This window comes from Melanerpes formicivorus, unplaced genomic scaffold (genome assembly GCF_026170545.1).
Source record: "Melanerpes formicivorus ecotype bairdi unplaced genomic scaffold, bMelFor1.0.p_v2 SCAF_2, whole genome shotgun sequence".
Lineage (NCBI taxonomy): Eukaryota > Metazoa > Chordata > Aves > Piciformes > Picidae > Melanerpes > Melanerpes formicivorus.
In genome coordinates this window covers 12,314,894-12,336,261 of record NW_027142354.1, presented here as the reverse complement: position 1 = coordinate 12,336,261, position 21,368 = coordinate 12,314,894, and the positions used below count along the sequence as shown (strand labels likewise).

At 40.0% G+C, this 21,368-nt stretch overlaps 1 protein-coding gene across 4 annotated transcripts in view; it reads right to left on the bottom strand.

The window, feature by feature from the left end:
* The window catches only part of ADGRG6 (adhesion G protein-coupled receptor G6), a 118,710-nt gene that overhangs the window by 10,921 nt on the left and 86,421 nt on the right, over positions 1-21,368 (bottom strand). For all 4 annotated transcript variants that reach the window (XM_068150778.1, XM_068150795.1, XM_068150785.1 and 1 more), the window contains exons 15-22: positions 18,005-18,145; positions 14,326-14,442; positions 13,228-13,273; positions 11,457-11,563; positions 5,888-6,015; positions 4,385-4,653; positions 2,751-2,865; positions 1,616-1,899 (exon numbers count right to left, since the gene is read on the bottom strand). In XM_068150778.1, the coding sequence (XP_068006879.1) occupies positions 1,616-1,899; positions 2,751-2,865; positions 4,385-4,653; positions 5,888-6,015; positions 11,457-11,563; positions 13,228-13,273; positions 14,326-14,442; positions 18,005-18,145 (1,207 nt within the window). The remainder of the gene's footprint in view (positions 1-1,615; positions 1,900-2,750; positions 2,866-4,384; positions 4,654-5,887; positions 6,016-11,456; positions 11,564-13,227; positions 13,274-14,325; positions 14,443-18,004; positions 18,146-21,368) is intronic.

Here is a 21,368-nt window from a genome sequence, read left to right as displayed (position 1 = left end):
ACATCTAAACTGTAACAGATAAAATCTAAACAGTGTAATGTTAAGTACTTTTTCCTTAAAAGTGAGGCATTTTGCTGACCCTGGGAAAATTTATTTTTTATCTCAAAATTTGTGTGGGATAACACATGTTCCTCCAATGACATTCTTGGGTTTGCTTTTTTGTGATTTCTTTTTTTTCTTGGCAGACTTATTTTTCATACTAGTGTGTGTGGTATAACACATGTTCTTCCAATGGCCTTCTTATTTTTTTTGCTTTTCTGTTAGTTTTTGTTTTGTTTTTCTTTATTAGTGGGTAGAGTAAGTGGAGGTGAGCATTCTTATGTCATTTGGTGCATACGCAAATCTTAGCTCTGAGATGAAGTTATTTTAAATGTCAACTATGTAACTCTGTAATTGGTAGCCATGCTCTTCCATTTTTCAGAAGGACAAGCTATGTTGGAAAAGTCAAATATTCAAAATTTCAGTAAAGGAAACAAAAATAAGATGACTGTAACAGTGGCTTGATTTTCCTTAAAGGACCAAAGAGCATCTCACACCTCTGTACCATCTCTCCACACTGAAATAGGACTGAGTTTTGTTTTAATAGCTTCTCATGCCTTACAGAGTGCACTTCTGCCCAGAAGGCCCATCGCATCCTGGGCTGCATCCAAAGCATCATGGTCAGCAGATCCAGAGAGGTAATTCTGCCACTCTGTTATGGTGAGACCCCACCTGGAGTATAGTGTCCAGCTCTTGGGTCCCCCCACACTGGAGAGATATGGACCTGCTGGAGCAGGTCCAGAGGAAGCTCACAAAAGATGATCAGAGGGCTGGAGCACCTCTCCTATGAAAAGAATTGTGGCTATTCAGGCTGGAGAAGAGAAGGCTCCAGGGAGACCTTATAGCAGCCTTCCAGAACCTGAAGGAAACCTGCAGGAAGACTGGGGAAGGACTGTTCAGAAGGGCTTGTAGTGATTGGACAAGGGACAATGGTTATAAACTGGAGTAGAGTAGAATTAGGTTGGACATAAGGAAGAAGTTCTTTATAATGAGAGGAAAAATACTGGAACAGGTTGTGCAGGGATGTGGTTGAGGCCCCATCCCTGCAGACATTCATGATCAGACTTGACACGGCCCTGGGCAGCCTGACCTAATTGGAGGTGTCCCTGCTCACTGCAGGGAGGGGGTTAGACAAGATGACCTGTGAGGGTCTCTTCCAACCTAATGCAATCTGTGAATCTGTAATAAAATAGTTATGAGCTTTACAGATTTCCTAAAGGAATAAATTAAGGGAAGTAGCTTCCTATATTTGTTATAATCAGCGAAAGGAAATCTTGAAGGTCGTGCAACATCTGTCCCAACAGAGATTATTGCAAACCATTAGGTAGGAATAGCACTATTATAATACGGTGTATTTTATGGAAAAGATCATGAAACAATTCATTTAACTCAGATATTCAGCCCATATTTAGTTGGTAGCATTATTCCACATAAATGGAAACTAATGATGGTTTAGCATCAAGGGAAAACCTGAAGAGCTTAGATCTGAGCTACCAAACCAATTGCTGGACATAATAGTTTCTAGAACAGCAACAACTGAAATATTAATTGTTCACAGAACAGAAATTCATCTTACCTTGCAGTGAATTGAAAATTGAGAAGAGATACATGAAAGGAATAGTTAAGGGACCCCAGGCAAAAAAGGCAAAGCCCCAGGTCATGCCCAGGAGGAAGGTCAGGCTGACCATGCTACGGAGGTTCCTCAGAATCTCTTCCTTCAGGCTCCGATTAGTTCTTTTCCCATTCCTCCCACATATTTGCACCATCACCACAATAAACATGGCAACGTTGATCAGAAATATCACTCCAAAGTATCCGGCATAAGTCACGTAAAAGACAACTTTATTCTTGATCCAGCAGCTGTGAAAATACATGAAAATGTCACTTTTAGAGAATGCAAACTATCTTCCAATTATCTGTACAACTACAAGGAAAATCAGTCTATATCTGATACAACCGATGCAGTGCTATACTTTAAAACAAAACTTTTATCCACTGTCTGTAAAGAGGATGAAGCCCAGTGGCATCTTAATCTGAGGTCTGTAACTGATTTTAGTTAAAACTCATTAAAAGGAAACCTGAAGCTGTGGGAACTGCAATCATGGAAACTTAGATTCTATATGAGTAGCTTCATCGATTCTATGTGTGTGAAGCCTTAGTTACAGAATGGGCAAACTTAGATCTCAACTTTCTATCACGTGATCATAAATCTCTGGGGAAGAAGGAGGATGGGTAGCCCTTTAAGAGAGCCATTTGATAGTCTGTCGTATAAGAGACCTAGTTTATCCATATAGCAGCAAACTGCTTAGCATGATACTATAATAAAAACACAGAATGACACTTTCATTTATCATGATGAAGTTTTCCCAAAGAAGAAACAGGAAATGAGGTAACAGTCATACAAAAGTGTTGACATTTGTAGATAACTATATGGACATCCAACAAAAAACATAGAAAGCTATTGACAAAGTCTCATATATTTACAAAGGAGGCTGTTTTAATACTATTACTTTCTTTGCTGTTGATAGAGGAGTGGTTGCACCTGGCACTGGGTAATGCATATTTCCCCCCAATTTTTCTTGTAGCCTTCTTCACACCTGCCCACCTTGCTTGTTCAACACACCTCTGACTTTTCCAAAGCAATCTGATCAATGATATTTGTTTTTCAGATTGTGAATGCCAAATTACAAGAGATTTAAAGAAATACTCACAAGTCATCTCCTCCCTGTCCGTTAGAATCTCTGCCATATGAATCTTTGCCATAAATATGGCTTGCATTTGTATTAGCACTTGCTAAAACAACTGCTATCACCAGAGCTGGCAAACCTGTAACACAAGAAAACCTGCAGCTTGCTTTCACATCTCATAAACCATCAAAATCACCATGCAAAGCTGAATTACTGATATCTCCATCCCCATTGTTTTGGTACAGAGTATACTGAGGTAGCTATACCAGAAAACTGCACTCAGAAGTCGAAGAAAATACTTTGTCAAAAAGTACAAATGTATAAAACTTTCAAAGCACTTAATGTATATTACTGAATAAGCCTCCTAATGTTCTGTAAGGTAGAAAGTATTATTTTAGCATGTGATAGAGAAACTAAATTAAAATAATCTCCTTTATTTACCTAAAGCTAAATTTGCAATTGCACTTAGGTTCTCATAACATCGTGAGAAGATTAACAAACTATCACAAAATTCAGATCTAATGGAGGGATGGTATTGGGATTAGTTCTGAGAGATTTTTTTTTCAGAGATGCTAACATACTTGATTAGGCTAGGGAACTGGGAAATACGAACTTCAATTTCTCCACTGCTTCTCTCAACAGAAAATGTCTTTTTCTACATCATTACCTATCATTTACTTAAATATGTTCCCCCCCAAAAATACGTAAACTGTGTATTTTTTAAGAAAATAAAGGAAATATTGTGGGACCATCGCCAGCTATGTGGGAGAGAAGTCTGTGCAGAACTCTGTACAGCTCACACACAAAAAATGTATGTTTCCTGACGTGCTTTATTTACATGTCTTATCCTTGCTATGATAAAACAGATTCAAAGGGGAAGAGGTTAATTTGCTTTTCTGACCGCTCATTCCTTGTGCTCTGCTGAGGTTGCCAAAAAGGATGCTAGTTGCCAATGGAAAGACATCAATTATCAGCCGGACTGAGGTCAGTGCTCTAGCCATGAGGTTAATGGTTTTGTATTGTGTTGTATTATTTCAAACACAATATGTGCATTCAGACAGAAGGCACAGATTCCTGATATAGAAAAAAAGCCTTGCTGCCTGAGCCTTGCAGTTATTTTTCAGTATTACATTTTCCATTTCAGTCCTGCTGTGTACACTGCTTAGGGCAGGCAGGATCTTTCAGTGGTTTATTCAAGCAATGTGCTGAAGCTCAGGAAATTTTGGTTGTTTCTGAGTCCTGCCATAGGCTTCACATTTATCAGCAAGAAACTTTAAGTCAGATTAAAAGTTTCTGCAGTACCTGCAAGAGTTTCTGAATTTATTGTGTGCCATGGCTCTCCATCTCTGATATGACACTAACACTTTCCCCCTCCCATTCTGAACTCTCTGGAAAGTTAAGACCAGTTTATCTTGTCTCTCCGCAGCTCCTTGCACTGTGAGCTGCTCTGGCTGCTGAGTGCCAGTTGCAGTGTGTTTGCAAAGATCTATACTGGGGGGAGCTTGGTGACAGAGAGGGCTGGCTGCATGTCAGCACTGCCAGGGGGTGGAGAAAGGAACTGCCATGCTGATTTTGATTCTGCTCTGCATTTGTGATAACTTTTATATGTTATCATTTCAAAAAACATGCTATGTAAATATTGCATCGATGGAACTCACCCCAGCCAATGATGCAAAACTTCAGTATGTATCGCCGGATGTACGTGTTGAACACTTTCACTAGAGCAATGTACATATGAACAGCTTCCAGTCCCATCCATGTAAAGGTGGCCAGAAGAAAATAGTGCAAAAGTGCAGCTACAGCTATGCAGAGGCCATCTATTTTAAATGATGCAATCCAACCATCAAGCAAGAAGATCAAGTTAAGGAAGAACAAGGCTGTGCTCAGATTCATCAGGATTTTGGATGGATAATCTCTTCGCAGCTTCCTAATGAGAGAAATGAAAATGCATATGACTAATTAGCTTCAATCACCCAGGCCACTTAGAGCGGTAGGGTTTATCAGTTTGCAAAGCAAATAAAAGCACAGGGATCTCCTCCTACCTGCGAGTTTTTGTGGCAATAAAGCATAGTGTGATTATCTGCTGTATGTGGTAGGGGAAAGTTACTTCTTTGGGTCCTTAATGAGGATTTATTAATAAAAACATTTAGAATGAAATATAATGCAATGTATTTTGTACTTTAAAAAAAAGAACTGAAGAAAATTAAAACTTTCAAAATACAGCTGACCAGATCACCTCTGATAATTTTATATGTAAATCTTTGCTTAACTTTTGGAATATACACTGTCCAGTGCTCGCTGCTTTCTGTTCAGTAGGTTTTTCTGTTAGCTTCCCTTGCTTTTTGTTTTAGGAAGACTGAAGATCAAATAAATTTTCTTTTTCAACTGATGCACATTGAAATGTATAAACTGAGGGGCAATACAACCCATTCTGCTACCTTGGACCGGAACACTATACCATAGGTTGTAAGAATGCAATCATTGAAGACATTTAGAACTTGAAGATCCCTTTTCCCCGCCCCCCCTAGCAAGCTAAGCTTCTTTAGCAGCTACACTATGATGTCCAGTTACAGACAGAATGGTTCCTTTGTTTGCTATGACTTCATTTTCTCTTTTCACTGTTCACAGAGCTGTATCACTTCAAAACTTTTGCGTTCCCAGGAGTCACTTTCACATTTCAGTAGGACTGCTGTTGAAATTGTTGCAGCAATTCACAACTTCATTTTATTTCTCTTCCTACTGCCTTCCGATGGGCTCTAAAATGTAATTATTCTAGTTGGAAATTTCTTAAGACTTTTTATGCTCACACAGGCAAGTTTTGTTTTGTTATGTTTTCACAAAAAGACTGGTTGCAGATTTTAAAATAATACATACCTGTTCAGAAACCAGAGGATACTGTACTCCCAAAAGAGAAAAATTTGAGACACATGAGCCTTATTCCCAGGCCTGAGCAGCAAAACACATTCATTGGAAACAGGAGGAAAGAGTCTGAACTTAAGTTCCCTTGAAAAACATTCTGACCATGATTTTGCATATTTATTTTCTTACACATAGATTTCCCTTCCTAGACAAATAAACCACCCTAATCTTATAACTAATTTATTTTATTTGTCACATATGGGTATTTTCTTTGTGATATTTTCCACAGAGCTAATACTTACTCAAATGCAATATACGTCAGAAGAGTTGCAGCTGAAAATATAGCAGATATCCCACAGCCTATGTAAGTGATAAAAGTGAGGACCTTGGTATTATGTGGGTCAATTTCTGTAGCAGCTCTCTGAAGGTCCTGTGTGAGGAGGAAGAGGCATCAGTTATAGTAAACATCTTTTTCATGAACTCAACACTCTTGGTAATTAGTCAAATAAAACTCAAAAGCACTTTCACAGAATCAAAGAATCACAGAATGTCAGGGGTTGAAAGGGACCTGCAGAGATCGTCTAGTCCAAACCCTCCTGCCAAAGCAGGACCATCCAGGGCAAGCCACACAGGATTGCATCCAGATGGGTTTTGAAATTCTCCAGAAAAGGAGACTCCACAGCCTCTCTGGGCAGCCTGTTCCAGTGCTCCATCACCCTCACTGTAAAGAAGTGTCTCCTTGTGTTGAGGTGGAACATCCTGTGTTCTAGGTTGTTTTCAGTGTTCCTTGTCCTATCAGTGGGCACCAAGAGAAAGAGACTATGACCTTCATCTTGACACCCACCCCTCAGATACTTACAGATGTTGATGAGATTCCCTCTCAGCCTTCTCATCTCAAGACTAAACAGCCCCAGTTCTCTCAGTCTTTCTTCATGAGAGATATGTTCAAGTCCTGCAATCATCCTCAAAGCTCTTTGTTGGACTCTCCAGCAGATCCCTGTCTTTCTTGAGAGAACAACACTGCTATAACCCTGACATTATGGTTCATGCTTACTAAGTAACCTTAGTCTACGATTGCTGCATCTCTTAGAATAGAATAGAATAAACCAGGTTGGAAGAGACCTTCAAGATCATCACGTCCAACCTATCACCCAACACCACCTAATCAACTAACCCATGTAACCAAGCACCCTGTCAAGTCTCCTCCTGAACACCTCCAGTGACGGCAACTCCACCACCTCCCTGGGCAGTCCATTCCAATGGGCAATCACTCTCTCTGTGTAAAACTTCCTCCTGACCTCCAGCCTGAACTTCCCCTGGCGCAGCCTCAGAATGTGTCCTCTTGTTCTGGTGCTGGCTGCCTGGGAGAAGAGACCAACCTCTGCCTGTTTACAACCCCCCTTCAGGTAGTTGCAGACAGCAATAAGGTCACTCCTGAGTGTCCTCCTCTCCAGGCTAAGCAGCCCCAGCTCCCTCAGTCTCTCCTCATAGGGCTTGTGTTCCAAGCCCCTCACTAACTTCGTTGCCCTTCTCTGGACTCGTTCCAGCAAGTCAACATCCTTCCTAAACTGAGGGGCCCAGAACTGGACACAGTACTCGAGGTGTGGCCTAACCAGTGCTGTGTACAGGGGCAGAATGACCTCCCTGCTCCTGCTGGCCACACTGTTCTTAATGCAGGCCAGCATGCCATTGGCCCTCTTGGCTGCCTGGGCACACTGCAGGCTCATGTTCAGCCTACCATCAACCAGCACCCCCAGGTCCCTCTCTGCCTGGCTGCTCTCCAGCCACTCTGACCCCAGCCTGTAGCACTGCATGGGGTTGTTGTGGCCAATGTGCAGAACCTGGCACTTGGATGCGTTAAATCTCATGCCGTTAGATTCTGCCCATCTGTCCAGCCTGTCGAGGTCTCTCTGCAAAGCCTCTCTACCCTCTAGCAGATCAACTCCTGTCCCCAGCTCGGTGTCATCAGCAAATTTACTGATGATAGACTCAATGCCCTCATCCAGATCATCAATAATGATGTTAAAGAGGATGGGGCCCAGCACTGATCCCTGGGGGACTCCACTACTGACTGGCCGCCAGCTGGATATGACACCATTCACCACCACTCTCTGGGTTCGGCCATCCAGCCAGTTCCTAACCCAGCTCAGAGTCCTGCTGTCCAAGCCATGGGCTTCCCATTTCTTCCCATTCCTTCCCATTTCTATTCAAAACATTGCACTTTAAGAATTATAACTGCTGGGATCAGCAAGTAGACAGAGCCTGATACAAAATCTTGTATTTCAGTATCAGGAATTTTAATGTCCTTCTCTGGAAAAATCTCCCCTTTTCAAACTTTTTAGTTTCACTGCTTACTTTAAGAAGATGCAAGATTTAGGATAACACAAATTAGAGTTATTCATACTGAAATATGCAATATTCTCAGAGCTTCTGACGTCAGTGCTTTTTATTAAACGTTCGTACGAGTCAATGTGCCTACTCATGTATGGGTGAAACCAAGGGCAAGATACTGCTTTTTTGTTTTATGGTCTGTTTTGACATGCAAACTACAGTTATAAATAGAATTGGTCAGAAAAATAGTGACATAGACAACATTAAAAAAATAATAATTTGGAAATGAAGCAGGAACGTTCTGAGGACTTTTTTCCAGCTTTCTGTCCAGCTGCAATTGCCACACCATACCGTCTGAGAATAAATGCCAGTGTCATTTCCTTTTTTTAAGAAGAACAAAAAATTAGAATGTTTGGGTCTATATCACTGTGGAGTAAATGTAAGCAAATACTGAAACATAATGGTGCCATTCTACAGGGTCACAGTTAGCCACAGTAAAACTATCCAGCAAAAAGAAATTAATAAAACACTATAAAACTTGCCATTCTTCATAGAAAAAGGACGCAGCATGTTTTTCACACTCTGTCCCAACTTTATATGACAGTTTATATATGTATAAGGAGAGTCCTATCTGAAAGTAATTTCATAGCTAAATTAAAGTCAGAAAAGATTATTAAAATGAGAAAGCAATTAGAAGGGTCAAAACTGCTGGAACATAGCCCTGATTCAAAGAACTTCTGCCTTATTTCCTCTTGCCACAAAAGCGTTCAGGGAAGAGAAGGGATTCATTGAATATATCCTGAAGAAAGCCCTTTCTTCTGCCTTCAAGGATGAAAAGTGAAACAAGACCACAATTTAGCTTGCAAAAAGACCAAAATCTTGGGGCTTTTTCATATCTACATCTAAGCATGACGTGAAGAGAGCAGCTCTATTGAGAAGGGTTTAAAAGGCCAAAGCTGAAAAAGTGCACACGGCTCCTTTGTGTGGTTAAATCCTATGATACTGACAAGTTAAATAAAACCCAAACACTTCCACTAGGAGCACTGCTGTGATCAGGAGCAAACACCTTTTCAACAGGTGAGATTCAAAGGCTAAAGGATGTTAATTTCAGATGGGAATAAATATTTCAGCCCACTTGTGATCTTAAAATAAAAGAAACTGAAAAAATCACCAAGTGTTAAGAAAAGATAGCAGTATTCCATCTTTTTCATATGGGGAGTTTTTCCCTTCAAAAATGCTTCACATGCAAATTACTGTAGCCACCTGAATGCAGCTCCCTAACACGCTATTCTCTGCTTATCTCAGACACCCAGTCTGGAGACTTTGCTTAAGGCTCTGAAAGAGTCGAGTTACACATTTTGTACCAGCTCTCAGTGGGAAGACTTTCTCCGAGAGGCAGCCTGTACCGTGTGGCATCCCCAAACCTGATTAAAGTCTTTTATAAAAGAACTGCAAGTATAGGCTTACACATTTCACCAAAGAAGTTATTGCTTCATACCTTTTTATCATTAGATCAATATAAATCTTGTCACATTTGGAAATGTAAATTTGCAAGGGACCATTTAACTTCTTAAATCTGAGGATGAAAGGGGATTATTGTGCTCCCCTGACTTCGTTTCCATCAGCAGTTTTATTGACTGTAGGATATTTTTCTTTCCATGACTGTTTTCCCTAGCAATACATGTACATCTTTTTTTGGTTTGTTTTGAAAACAGCACCTCAACTTTTTCTCCTATCTTCTTTTATTCTGAAAACAACTTGCCGCTTTCCACATTTTGACATTTCAAAACGACGTAGACTTGTTTCCCGTTCATTCCTTTTGTATTACACCTTTCCCATCTCAGATGCAGGTCATTTGTACCAGACTATATTGATGAGAGAAATGACAGGGATACCCTGCACCTTAGACCTCATTGTGATCAGCTCTTTCCACTTTTTATTGGTAATGTTAGTACTAGCCCTTGGTTTTATAGCCCCTGACTTTCTTCTTCACCCAGCCATATCCCAGCTTTCAAAGAATCATAGAGTGGTTTGGGTTGGAAAAGACCTTAAAGATCATCTATTTCCAAACCACCAGCAACACCTCTCACTAGATCAGGTTGCTCAAAGCCCCATACAACCTGCCTTTGAACGCAGAATCACAGAATGTTAGGGGTTGGAAGGGACCTGTAGAGATCACAGTATCACAAAGGTTGGAAGAGACCTCAAAGACCATCGAGTCCAACCTGTCACCACAGACCTCATGACTAAAGTATGATCACCTTGAGCAGGCCACACAGGAATGCATCCAGAGAGGAAGACTCTGCAAACTCTCTGGGTGCCCTGCTTTAGTGCTCTGTCACTCTCACCATAAAAGAAGGTCTCCTCATGTTGAGATGGAGCATCCTGTGTTCCAGCTAGTACCTGTTGTTCCTTGTCCTATCACTAGGCACCACCAAAAAGAGACTATCATCTTCATATTGACACCCACCTCTCAGATATTTATAGACATTGGTAAGACCCCCTCTCAGCCTTCTCCTCTCAAGTCTAAACAACCCTACTTCCCTCAGGCTTTCTTCATAGGGGAGATGTTCAAGTCCCCCAGTCATCCTTGTATCTCCCCTTTGGACTCTTTCCAGCAGACCCCTTCTCTCTCGAACTGGGGGGCCCAAAATTGGATGCAGTATTCTAGGTGTGGTGTCATCAGGGCAGAGTAAAGGGCGCACCCACAACTTCTCTGACAGCCTGTTTCAGTGCCTCACCATCCTCACAATAATGAACTTCTTCCTTACATCCAATCTAAATCTACCCTTGCTCAGTTTAAAACTTCTATCTTTTTCCCTATCACTACACTCTCTAATAGAGTCCCTCCCAATATTTCCCATAGGCCTCCTTTAAGTACTGGAAGGCTGCCCTAAGGTCTCCCTGGAGCCTTCCTTCTCCAAGTTGAAATACCTCAATTTATCCTGTCTTCATACAGGAGGTGCTCTATCTCCCTGACCATGTCCCTGGCCCTCCTCTGGATCCATTCAAGCATGTCCATGTCTTCCTGACAGTGGGGGCCCTAGAGCTGACACAGCAGTCCAGGTGGGGTCTCATGAGAGTAGAGGAGGAGAACCACTTCTCTCAATCTGCTGGCCACACCTCTTTTGATGCACCTTCTTTGAAGTCAGACGTTATAATACGCTTTTTGTATTTTGGTATCACTCAGAAGTCTCAACTCCACATCTTATTGGGCCACAATACTTTCAAAATTTAGAATCCTCAGATGGGCATATTTTACTTTTTATTTTACAATATTTAGTCACTTGTAAAAAAACATAGTAATAGACTTTCATTGTTTACTTTACTCATTACATCATTCTTGAATACTTATCACTAGCTATTTTGTTGTGAAAATATAACTTAGCGACAATACGGGGGAAAATGATGCATTGTTATTTATAAATATGTGCAAAAGGAATAAGACAAGCAAGAAAAATGAGAGTTGTCTTCACCCAGGATGAAAACTGCATTGCAGTTTCTTGGAGAGACAACTTAGTGAACAGGGATTTTGCCTACCATTAGGACCCCGAAGTGTGTGAGGTGGTTGCATAAGCAAACTGTCTCGTTTTCATTGGACTCTGTGCTCACTTGGCAGCCCTCAGGGTTCCAGCCACCATTGCCACCTGTGGAAATGAAAGAGGAGAAACTGTTCTTTCCAACAAACTCATGTCACTCTTTTAACAGCTTCCTCCCTTTATCTTGTACAAAGGCAGAAGTGTTTTCTTACATTGATTGAATATACACTAAAACCAATTATGACAGAAGCAAGTGCTCCATTTCCCAGTTTCTACAAGGAATCATACCACATGAGTGCCCCAGTAATGGAGTACTGAGCAGAAGCAATAGAGATCTATAGATAGCAGGGAGTTTTTTGGTGATTGAGAGATGAGTAAGAACCACTTTGTGGGTCATGCATTAAGACGTACCTTAGTTTCACCCAGCAATAAGATCATTGTAAATCTCTCTTTTATCACAGTGATGTGATATCTGTACCTGCCACCCTCCTACTCATATATCCCTAGGCACATAAAAGCATTTGTGACCCAGGAGCGGTCCTGTCCTTCTCCTGCAGGATGTAATGCAGAAGGCTCCTCTGAGGCATTAACAAAAAACATGAAGTAAACTACCCCCTACTCGTTTGCTCTGAAAAGCCCATTCTGAAAAATAAAAGGAATTTTCTATTTTAAATAGATGTTAAAAAGTAAAATTTATATTTCTGATTACTTTTTGTTTTCCCCTGCTAAAATACTAACTCATTTTGTGTAATAGTTCACATACTCTGAACTCTTGAAAGAAATTTTTGCACAACTCCAGACAACATTCATCACATTATCTGACTGGCCCTGTAACTTTACCTCAAATTCAAGACAGGATCTCTCACAAAACTGTGAAGATGTTCCAAAACTACTTAAAACTTTCCCCACTCAAGGAGCCACTGAGAACAGTTTCCTCCCTTTGTGTTTCTCATTAAAGTGTTTCTTTTAGTCTTTTTTTTCCCCTCATTTTTTTTTTTCCTTTTGCATTCTCCTCAATTCTTCTGTCTGAATTTTCTGCTTTCAATTACAACTTTGGATGGTAAATTTTATTTCTTGCAATACTCTCTGTACTAAATCCCTCCACCCAGTATCCTACTGCTAAGGACAGTTACTTCTCCACTCTCTGTTTCAACACAGGGAAGAGTAGCATCTCAGTAGTAATCTCTATATAGAAGGCTCTGGAAAGTTATGTGCAAAGGATGAAGAGCCTGAGTATAAAATCACACACAAGGCAGTAGCAATTGAAGAATGAGCTAAAATACTGCCTTGTTAATGTGTGTCTGCATATGGGACCTCATCAGGGTGATTCTCATCCATTTATAGGGTGGATGAAGTGCATGTAATGTAGTTCATAACCTTCCTCTGAAGACAAACCAGCTTAAGATGTATAATAGGCACAATCTCAAATACTCCAGCGTTTTCAAACTTACAAGTTAAAAGCACAAGTAAGAACCTTTATATGTTTGAGTGGCATTACTATTTAATTTGTACCTGTAGACAGATCAGTGAAAATCTGTTATCAGATACAGAAGATAATTTTATTTTACAAATTTAAATGGTAAAAAATAAACAGAAGATTATTTAACATCTGCTGTTACAAGCACCTGTACTAACCAGAAGAAATGATACAACCTAAAGGCTTCACCTCATTTTGCAAGGATTAAGAAGTAAAATGGCCAAGACTGTGACTGATTTAACTTAAGACACCTTTACTCTCCACATATAAGAAATTACAGTATTTTTAAACTTACCATTTTTGTTCATATCCCAGAAGACACAGGTAGGCTTAGGATCTTCCTAAGGACACATGCAAAAGTAGACTTTGTACACCTTTTCAAACATAAATCTCATCAACATATACATTTGCAACAGTTCTACTATTTATCTTTTCATCAATGAGCAGAAGAATAAATATTATTTGGATTGTTGACATTTCAGCTTGAGTCAAATTGGAATTTATTCTGCTAAAAAGACAGACCTGCCCACATTACGAAATCTAGACCACCGTTCCTCTGTGCTGTTTTGCTGGTGGTGAACATGGTCATGAACAGAGGTTTTGCCCACAGTCATTGTCACAGAAATTGCAGAATCAATATTCTTTCAGATAAATGTTAGATTATGAATGGAGTTACAGTATCACAGTATAACTTAGGTTGGAAAGGATCTCGAGGATCATCGAGTCCAACCTATCAACACAGACCCCATGACTAGACCATGGCACCAAGTGCCACGTCCAATCTCCTCTTGAACGCCTCCAGGGATGGTGACTCAACCACCTCCCTGGGCAACCTGTTCCAATGACGAATGACTCGCTCGGTGAAGAACTTCCTCCTCACCTCGAGTCTAAACCTCCCCTGGCGCAGCTTGAGACTGTGTCCCCTTGTTCTGGTGCTGGTTGCCTGGGAGAAGAGACTAACCCCTTCCCGGCCACAACCACCCCTCAGGTAGTTGTAGAGGGCAATGAGGTCACCCCTGAGCCTCCTCTTCTCCAGGCTAAACAATCCCAGCTCCCTCAGCCTCTCCTCATAGGGCTTGTGTTCAAGGCCTCTCACCAGCCTTTTTGCCCTTCTCTGGACACGTTCAAGTGTTCAAGTGTTCAAGAGTTGGAATGTGTGAGGATGGCAGAGGTTATTTGGTTTAAATTTTTGCTTACTTGTTTTTTTTGTTTGGTTTTTTTTTTTCTTTAGAGCTTTTATTTCCATTTGAGTTTCTGTTCTTACTCAAAATTCATTCAAACCCATCAGGCTATATGCTTAGCCTTTACTATATAGAACCTACCCTTTATTACATATAACATATCCTTTATTATATATAAGCTACATTCCTCTGAATAATACATCTTATTTTACCTGTATTTTGGTATGTTTAATTGTAACCTTCACATAATCCTGAAGATCCTGAATGGTTATGTTTCCAATGCTGCATGCCACCACAAAACTGGTCAAATTGGCAGGATTTTCTGCATCCTTTGAAAGATTCAGAAAAAATGTAAGAAATGCTTACATAGCACATAACATAAAAGCCAGCGTATGCAGTTTCATTTTTGCAGTGTGCCAGAATAAATAAGTTGTCAGCATTTCTACACGTTTGATCAGGCAATATAAGACCACTGTGTTTATAAAATCCAATTATGGGTTTCACTCATGGAAGTTTCTGTATTTTCCTTACGGTCACAAACATATACAGACACATTTATAGGTAGAGGTTAAAAGGTAGACGTTCTCTTTTTAATCATTATGTCTGATGCTGACAAAATTATAACCCAAACAGTGCGGCAGATAACAAACCATGACATTATTAGCTCATTTCCATAAACAAGAATGAACTATCTTTCTTATCTTATTGTTGATGCTGTCCTTTTCAGTAGATGCAAAGTACTTGGGAAATAGTTTATTCTTATATATAATTGCTACATGACTCTCCAGCTTACAATGAATGACTAAGTAGCTGTAGATAAAGTCAAAGGAACGTTACATATTGTAGGAGATTATATTTTCTATAAGATCTTATTTGATGGGAATTTAATAGAAGACTGACACTATCACTGAGCAATACCATTTCTAATCTGTAGTGAAAAAGTACCATGTTAAGAGATTTCTGGAAGAGAAGTTTTCCTTGGATTGATGATTGATGATGAAAATGGAAGTGCTTTGGAAATGCTATTTCCTTTAAATAAGCTTCCATTGAAACCTGCATAGTTACATGCCTGATTGGCCTTATGGGAAGCTGGAAAACTTGGTCACTGTCTGTGGCAGATCTTAGGTCAAATGAAGTCTATTGCCCCTCACCTTTCCTCCAAAAATCTGGGCTGCTAAACTCCTGAAATTCCCTGATTCCTTCAGTCTAGGGGTTTTGTCATCCTGACAAGGTATCAGCAGCTCAGCACTGGGCTCATGAGATCCCACTACTCTTGAGAGACAGAATGGCTTTAGCTATTTAATGCACATTATTCTGAGAATATTTCATTTCTTAAGAACCATTTCAGGTTATACTGGAGTTCTGTGACTTAATTTACAGAAAACATAAAAACTGCAAAGGAATCAAAATGCAGTTTTCTAGACAGTTCTTGAGCATTCAGCTTAAAGAAAACCTCTTGGATATGACTTAAATTTCAACATCTGATAAGTCTATGAAAACCTCTGGACAGAATTCTGTGGATTTCAGTGGATTCTGTCTCTAGCAGATAATAAAACCTAGAAGAAAATATCAGATGTTCTCTTCAGGGAAGGCAATTTAATATATTCTTACCTGTCCTTAGAAAGGGATAGAAATAATGTGTCTATTAAAGTAAAATGCAGATAACTGCTTATTTAGCCACAAGGCTGTGCTCAACTAAAGTCAGCAGTAAACCTTTAGACTATAAACCATATAGAGCTACAAAGTAAAACTATGCTGAGGCTACTACCGATGAAATAAATCTAGTCTAGCCTGCATTACATTTACATATTTGCACAGAACTCATGAGGATAATCCTTCCAACCTAACTTTAGATAAATGAAAATATATCTAGACCTGAAGTGGGCATCCTAGCATTTCTTAACATAGCCCATGACAGGACATCCAGGTCTTAATTTATTCCACCTACTTTAAACACCTAGGTTGACTACGAGTTGCCTAAACATAAACCTCCTGCCCAGTTTCCAGCTGCTAGTGAAGAAAATCTCACATATCTTACAGGTTCATTGTTATGTCTGCCAGAAATACCTTTGTACCTTGGGGTGTCTTAAATTGCACTATACTTCTTTGTCTGGAGAACATGTGTTCTGCAGGTGTCAGAGGATGAAGTGTCACATCTCAACAGAGTCCTTCTTTTCCACTGACAAGGTTTGGAAGCAACTATGGACAACAGTTCAGGCATGGGTATGTACATTGAGCATACCTGCCTTTGGTGAAATGAATCTTGTCTTGAATAGCTTACATCAATTTGTCATATTGTCTTCTAAGTAATATAATGATCAGATTTTAATGACTGACAAGAAAAAAACTCACTAGTATTCTTTCAGCTGCAATAAAGAAACCCTCCAATGCTGTAAAATAAGGTATTTCACTGTCATGTTGAATGCTTACAAATACAACTAACAGCAATGTTTGGTTTTTTAAACTGCAATTGGAATAAATACATTAATGAAATACATTTATACTAATGGATAACGTTATTTTGGTTTGAGGTGGCATCTGTATCAATTTGTATTTAGGCTTTATTTTTAGAGTTTATTTATTTATTTGTGGTTTTTTGGACTTACTGAGTTTTCTACGTTTTGAATTAATTCTGCTGCCCATATCACATGAGAATAGTTTGAAAAACACAAAACATGGAAAGAATTTTAGTTGCAAATTTTCCTGGTTTTCGCTTTTTAATTACTGATAAAGTATCCCTTAGAAATACCTTTTAATACCATTAAAGGACAACTTCTGACTTTATATGGTTTTATGGCATTATGTTAAAAAACACCTGTATTCTTCTGGTTTCTTTATTAATGTATCCATCCTGTTTTTCTCAAAAGCAGGCTTCAAATGTACACTATTTTAAATGAAGATACTTTGGGGTGTATTTCAGAAGGCAACTGAGGGTCATGGGTATTTTCTTGCCTAGATTATCTGAAGAATCTGGATACACTGCCAACAAAAACGATAATATAGGGACAATACAATACTACAGAGTTCTGCGGATGCACAAGAGCCAAAGGTCACTAATGGGAAAACAAACTCAAATCTTCTGAGGCTCAGCCTACAGTTCACTATGAAACAATGTTTCCTTTTTAATTAGCTCTTTTTCTTTTATTTTTTTTCTTCAAAATAAGTGTATTTTGGGTTATTTTTGTGGGTTTTCCCCCTTTTTTTTTTTTTTTACAAGCTGTGAACATTTCCTAATTTTTTGCCATGTACCACTCAGAACTATTTATAATTATCCCTTGATGGGACCCAAAGGAGAAAAGATCAAATCTTCCTGAGCCCCCCTAGATTTTAGGTAGATGTATTGTTATCTTATTTCGTATTAAAATACGGTGTGCTTCTAAGAACACATGTATGAAAAGAACAATCATGTATATAGAATCAAATGTTCTTTGGTTGATGTCTGTCAGCCCAGAGTTTCCAACTAAGTAGCCACCTGGCTATGACCAATCAACTCTTTTAATGGAAAGAGAAAGAAAGAGTACTTGAAAGTGTTAGCCAAAATCACTTCTGATAGAAAAGAACTTGGCTCCACTGAACACCAAGGACCTATATTAAAGCATTTAACAAAAGTTATGCTGTTTTAATAATTCTGTCTATTTTATTTTGTTTATATGCAGCTGGGATATAGTTTTCCATAGATTACCCTAAGAAAAAGTTTCTCTCTCATATAAGAGGAATTTGCTACCTTTAATTAAACCTTGGCATTTTCACTATTTTGTCACTCTGAACATAACATTGTTTCTAGTGCTCACATCTGCTATCACTTTCTCATTCCTGTAACTCATGAGATGCTACAAAGAACTTTTAGCAGCTGGCTTTAACTGAAATTACTTCAGACATATTAAAGTTTACCTGAAAAAGACCATTTTTATTGAAGAAAGTAAACTGAGCCCTGGATATAATTTCAAACTCTTCTTGACTTAAATTCCTCAGTAAACTTGGTGGCAGAACAACAGAAGCCAAGGCATTTGTATGATCCTTGTCAAAATCTATCTGTTAAAGAAAAACAACAGAAGAACACGTTCAAACAAACCCCATACCATCCACTCTCCACAGCTGGGTTCACACCCTTACACAGAGACATCTAAACAAGGGACTAAAACCAGTAAACACTAATATGAGCTGTACCTGTGCAGGAGTTGATGCAATAAATAATTTTTTATTAAAGCTTAGGATGTTTTTCCACTATTCCAGAATGATAAAAGTGTCTTCAATGGATAATTCTGCCACAAAAAATAGTGTGTGTGTGTGTGTGTGTGTGTGTGTGTGTGTGAGAAAGATGTCCCATTAGGCATTCTCTGCAAACAGAGTGGTGGAGGCTTCTGTAAGGATATAGTATTACAGGAACAATTTAATAATATGAATCACCAAAAGCTAACTTAGTCAAAAGTTTGGCAAGAAACATAAAGACACAGGGGACTGAAATAGAATCATTCCAAACAGCCATGGATTCATTTGCTTGGTATCTGATTTAAGAAAAAAAGTAATGAAATAAAAGCTGGAAACATCCTGACACACAGTTCAAAGACTTTAATGCTCCCTGATGATGCTGGGATAGATCATCACATCACTGGTGAAAAACATGGGCTTCCACAAGGGAATCTCCCTGCAGCAGGGATAGCATGGAAAATATAAAAGGTGACCACAACTGCGGCGGACTCTTCTGGTAGGAAGGATGCTAAGAATTCTGTCAGCTGTTGGAAATGTGAAATCCTAAAAACAAACTCTTGTTCCAATAGGAACATTACAAAAAATTTGACGGAGTTTGGATTTTATGATTATTTAGACAGTGCTGTAATAAATGATTCCAGGGCAAGAATATTCCTGGATGTCCTCATGCCACAGATGGTAATTCTTATACATGCGAACATCCCAAACCTGGCTTCAGATTTTTTCCTCTTTCCATACATACAGGGTGAAATCTGGAGGAGTGTTCCTTTGATAACAATCAAAGAGCACTCAGATACTGAGCTTTGTTAATAAGGAAGCTAAATGAAAGAGATTTATGGTCATCAAAAATGTCAAATAAAATAAAATGATTTCCAAGTCATTTTAGCCAAAATGTCCACAAGTATAAATGTGAACACTCAAGTATATTAATTCTATGTATCAATTTATACTTGTATTTGAATTTTGATACAAAGTGTATGTACACAACATGTAAAAGACCTGCAGCATGTTTTCATAGTTTCATAGTTTCATTCAGGGTTGGAAGGGACCACAAGGATCATCTAGTTCCAACCCCCCTGCCATGGGCAGGGACACCCCACACTAGATCAGGCTGGACAGAGCCTCATCCAGCCTGCTCTTAAACACCCCCAGGGACGGGGCCTCGACCACCTCCCTGGACAACCCATTCCAGGGTTTCACCACTCTCATGGTGAAGAACCTCCTCCTCACATCCAGCCTGAATCTCCCCACCTCCAGCTTCATTCCATTCCCCCTAGTCCTATCACTACCTGAGATCCTGAGAAGTCCTTCCCCAGCCTTCCTGTAGGCCCCCTTCAGATACTGGAAGGCGACAATTAGGTCACCTCGGAGCCTTCTCTTCTGCAGACTGTACAGCCCCAACTCCTTCAGTCTGTCCTCATAGGAGAGGTGCTCCAGCCCTCTGATCATCCTCGTGGCCCTTCTCTGGACACGTTCCAGCACCTCCACATCCCTCTTGTAATAGGGGCTCCAGAACTGGACACAGTACTCCAGGTGGGGTCTCACCAGGGCTGAGTAGAGGGGGAGGATCACCTCCCTCGACCTGCTAGCCACACTTCTCCTGATGCAGCCCAGGATCTGATTGGCTTTGCGGGCTGCAAGTGCACACTGAGAGCTCATGTTGAGCTTTTTGTCCACCAGCACCCCCAAGTCTCTCTCCTCAGGGCTATCCTCCAGCCAGTCACTGCCTAGCCTGTATTTGTGCCTGGGATTGCCTCGACCCAGATGCAGGACCCTGCACTTGCTCTTATTGAACTTCATGAGGTTGGCCTGTGCCCACCTCTCCAGCCTGTCAAGGTCCCTCTGGATGGCCTCCCTTCCCTCCAGCGTGTCTGCTGCACCACACAGCTTGGTGTCATCAGCAAACTTGCTGAGGGTGCACTCAATGCCACTGTCCATGTCCCCCACAAAGATGTTGAGTAAGACAGGTCCCAGGACTGATCCCTGAGGGACTCCACTTGTCACTGGCCTCCACTGGGACATGGAGCCATTGACAGCCACTCTTTGGGTGCGGCCATCAAGCCAGTTCCTTATCCATCTAGTGGTCCACCAATCAAACCCATGTGTCACCAGTTTGGAGACCAGGATGTGGTGCGGGACAGTGTCGAAGGCTTTGCTCAGGTTTTATTTTACTACTTTTTCTAGTACTATTTTCATAACTTATTTTGATTTTTACAGTACATGGCATTTTATGAAATGATCAGACATTTATTAGGATTGCTGCTTTGCCAGTTTGCAGTGGGAATTAACTTGGTTCCACGAGATGCTTATATTCTAGAGATAGGCCTTTAACCATTTTTGTAACTTGGTTGTTTTGTTTGAGCTCAGTCTTGGTTCCTCTTGCCCAAACATAGCAGATTTTTAAATTTTCTTGCTTAAGCTTTTCTGTGCATTTCTCCCAAGAAACTTAATACTACATTACCTCGGTCACAGACTTCTTACACAACTGTGAAAAAAAAATGCACTGCAATGACATTTTTAAAAGCATTTCTGTGTCAAAAGATGCAAACAGGCATAGAGTGAAATGAAAAAAATCTCAGCAACTCCTTGCTACTGATTTCAACAGAAATCCCAGCAGGTGTTTATGTACATCTCAAATGCTATTTCATAGGTTTTAGATGTCTGAGCTTTTCTACTTGTGAAAAAAGAAGAAAAAAAATATTTCTGCAGCAGTGACAAATATCTTAACTACAGCAGCCTGTCTAGGTACTGCAGCACTGAAGACCATTCTGCATTTTGACACCTCTTTCTCTTAGTTTTCAGGCTCCAAGTGAATGCCTTGAACTACCCTGTAAATCCCAAATGTCACAAGCCCAACCACCTATGTGTGGGACACCTGGATCAGTTGTAGGTCTCTGCTGGCAGCAGGTGTTTAAACTATACTGGAAGGCTGAAAACCTATTGTCTATCTGCATAAATCTGCATGTAATTAACCTACCTACATGTAGGCGTTTTATTCCAAAGCTGAAATGCATCAATGGAATTGTTAGTGTACAATAGATAACAC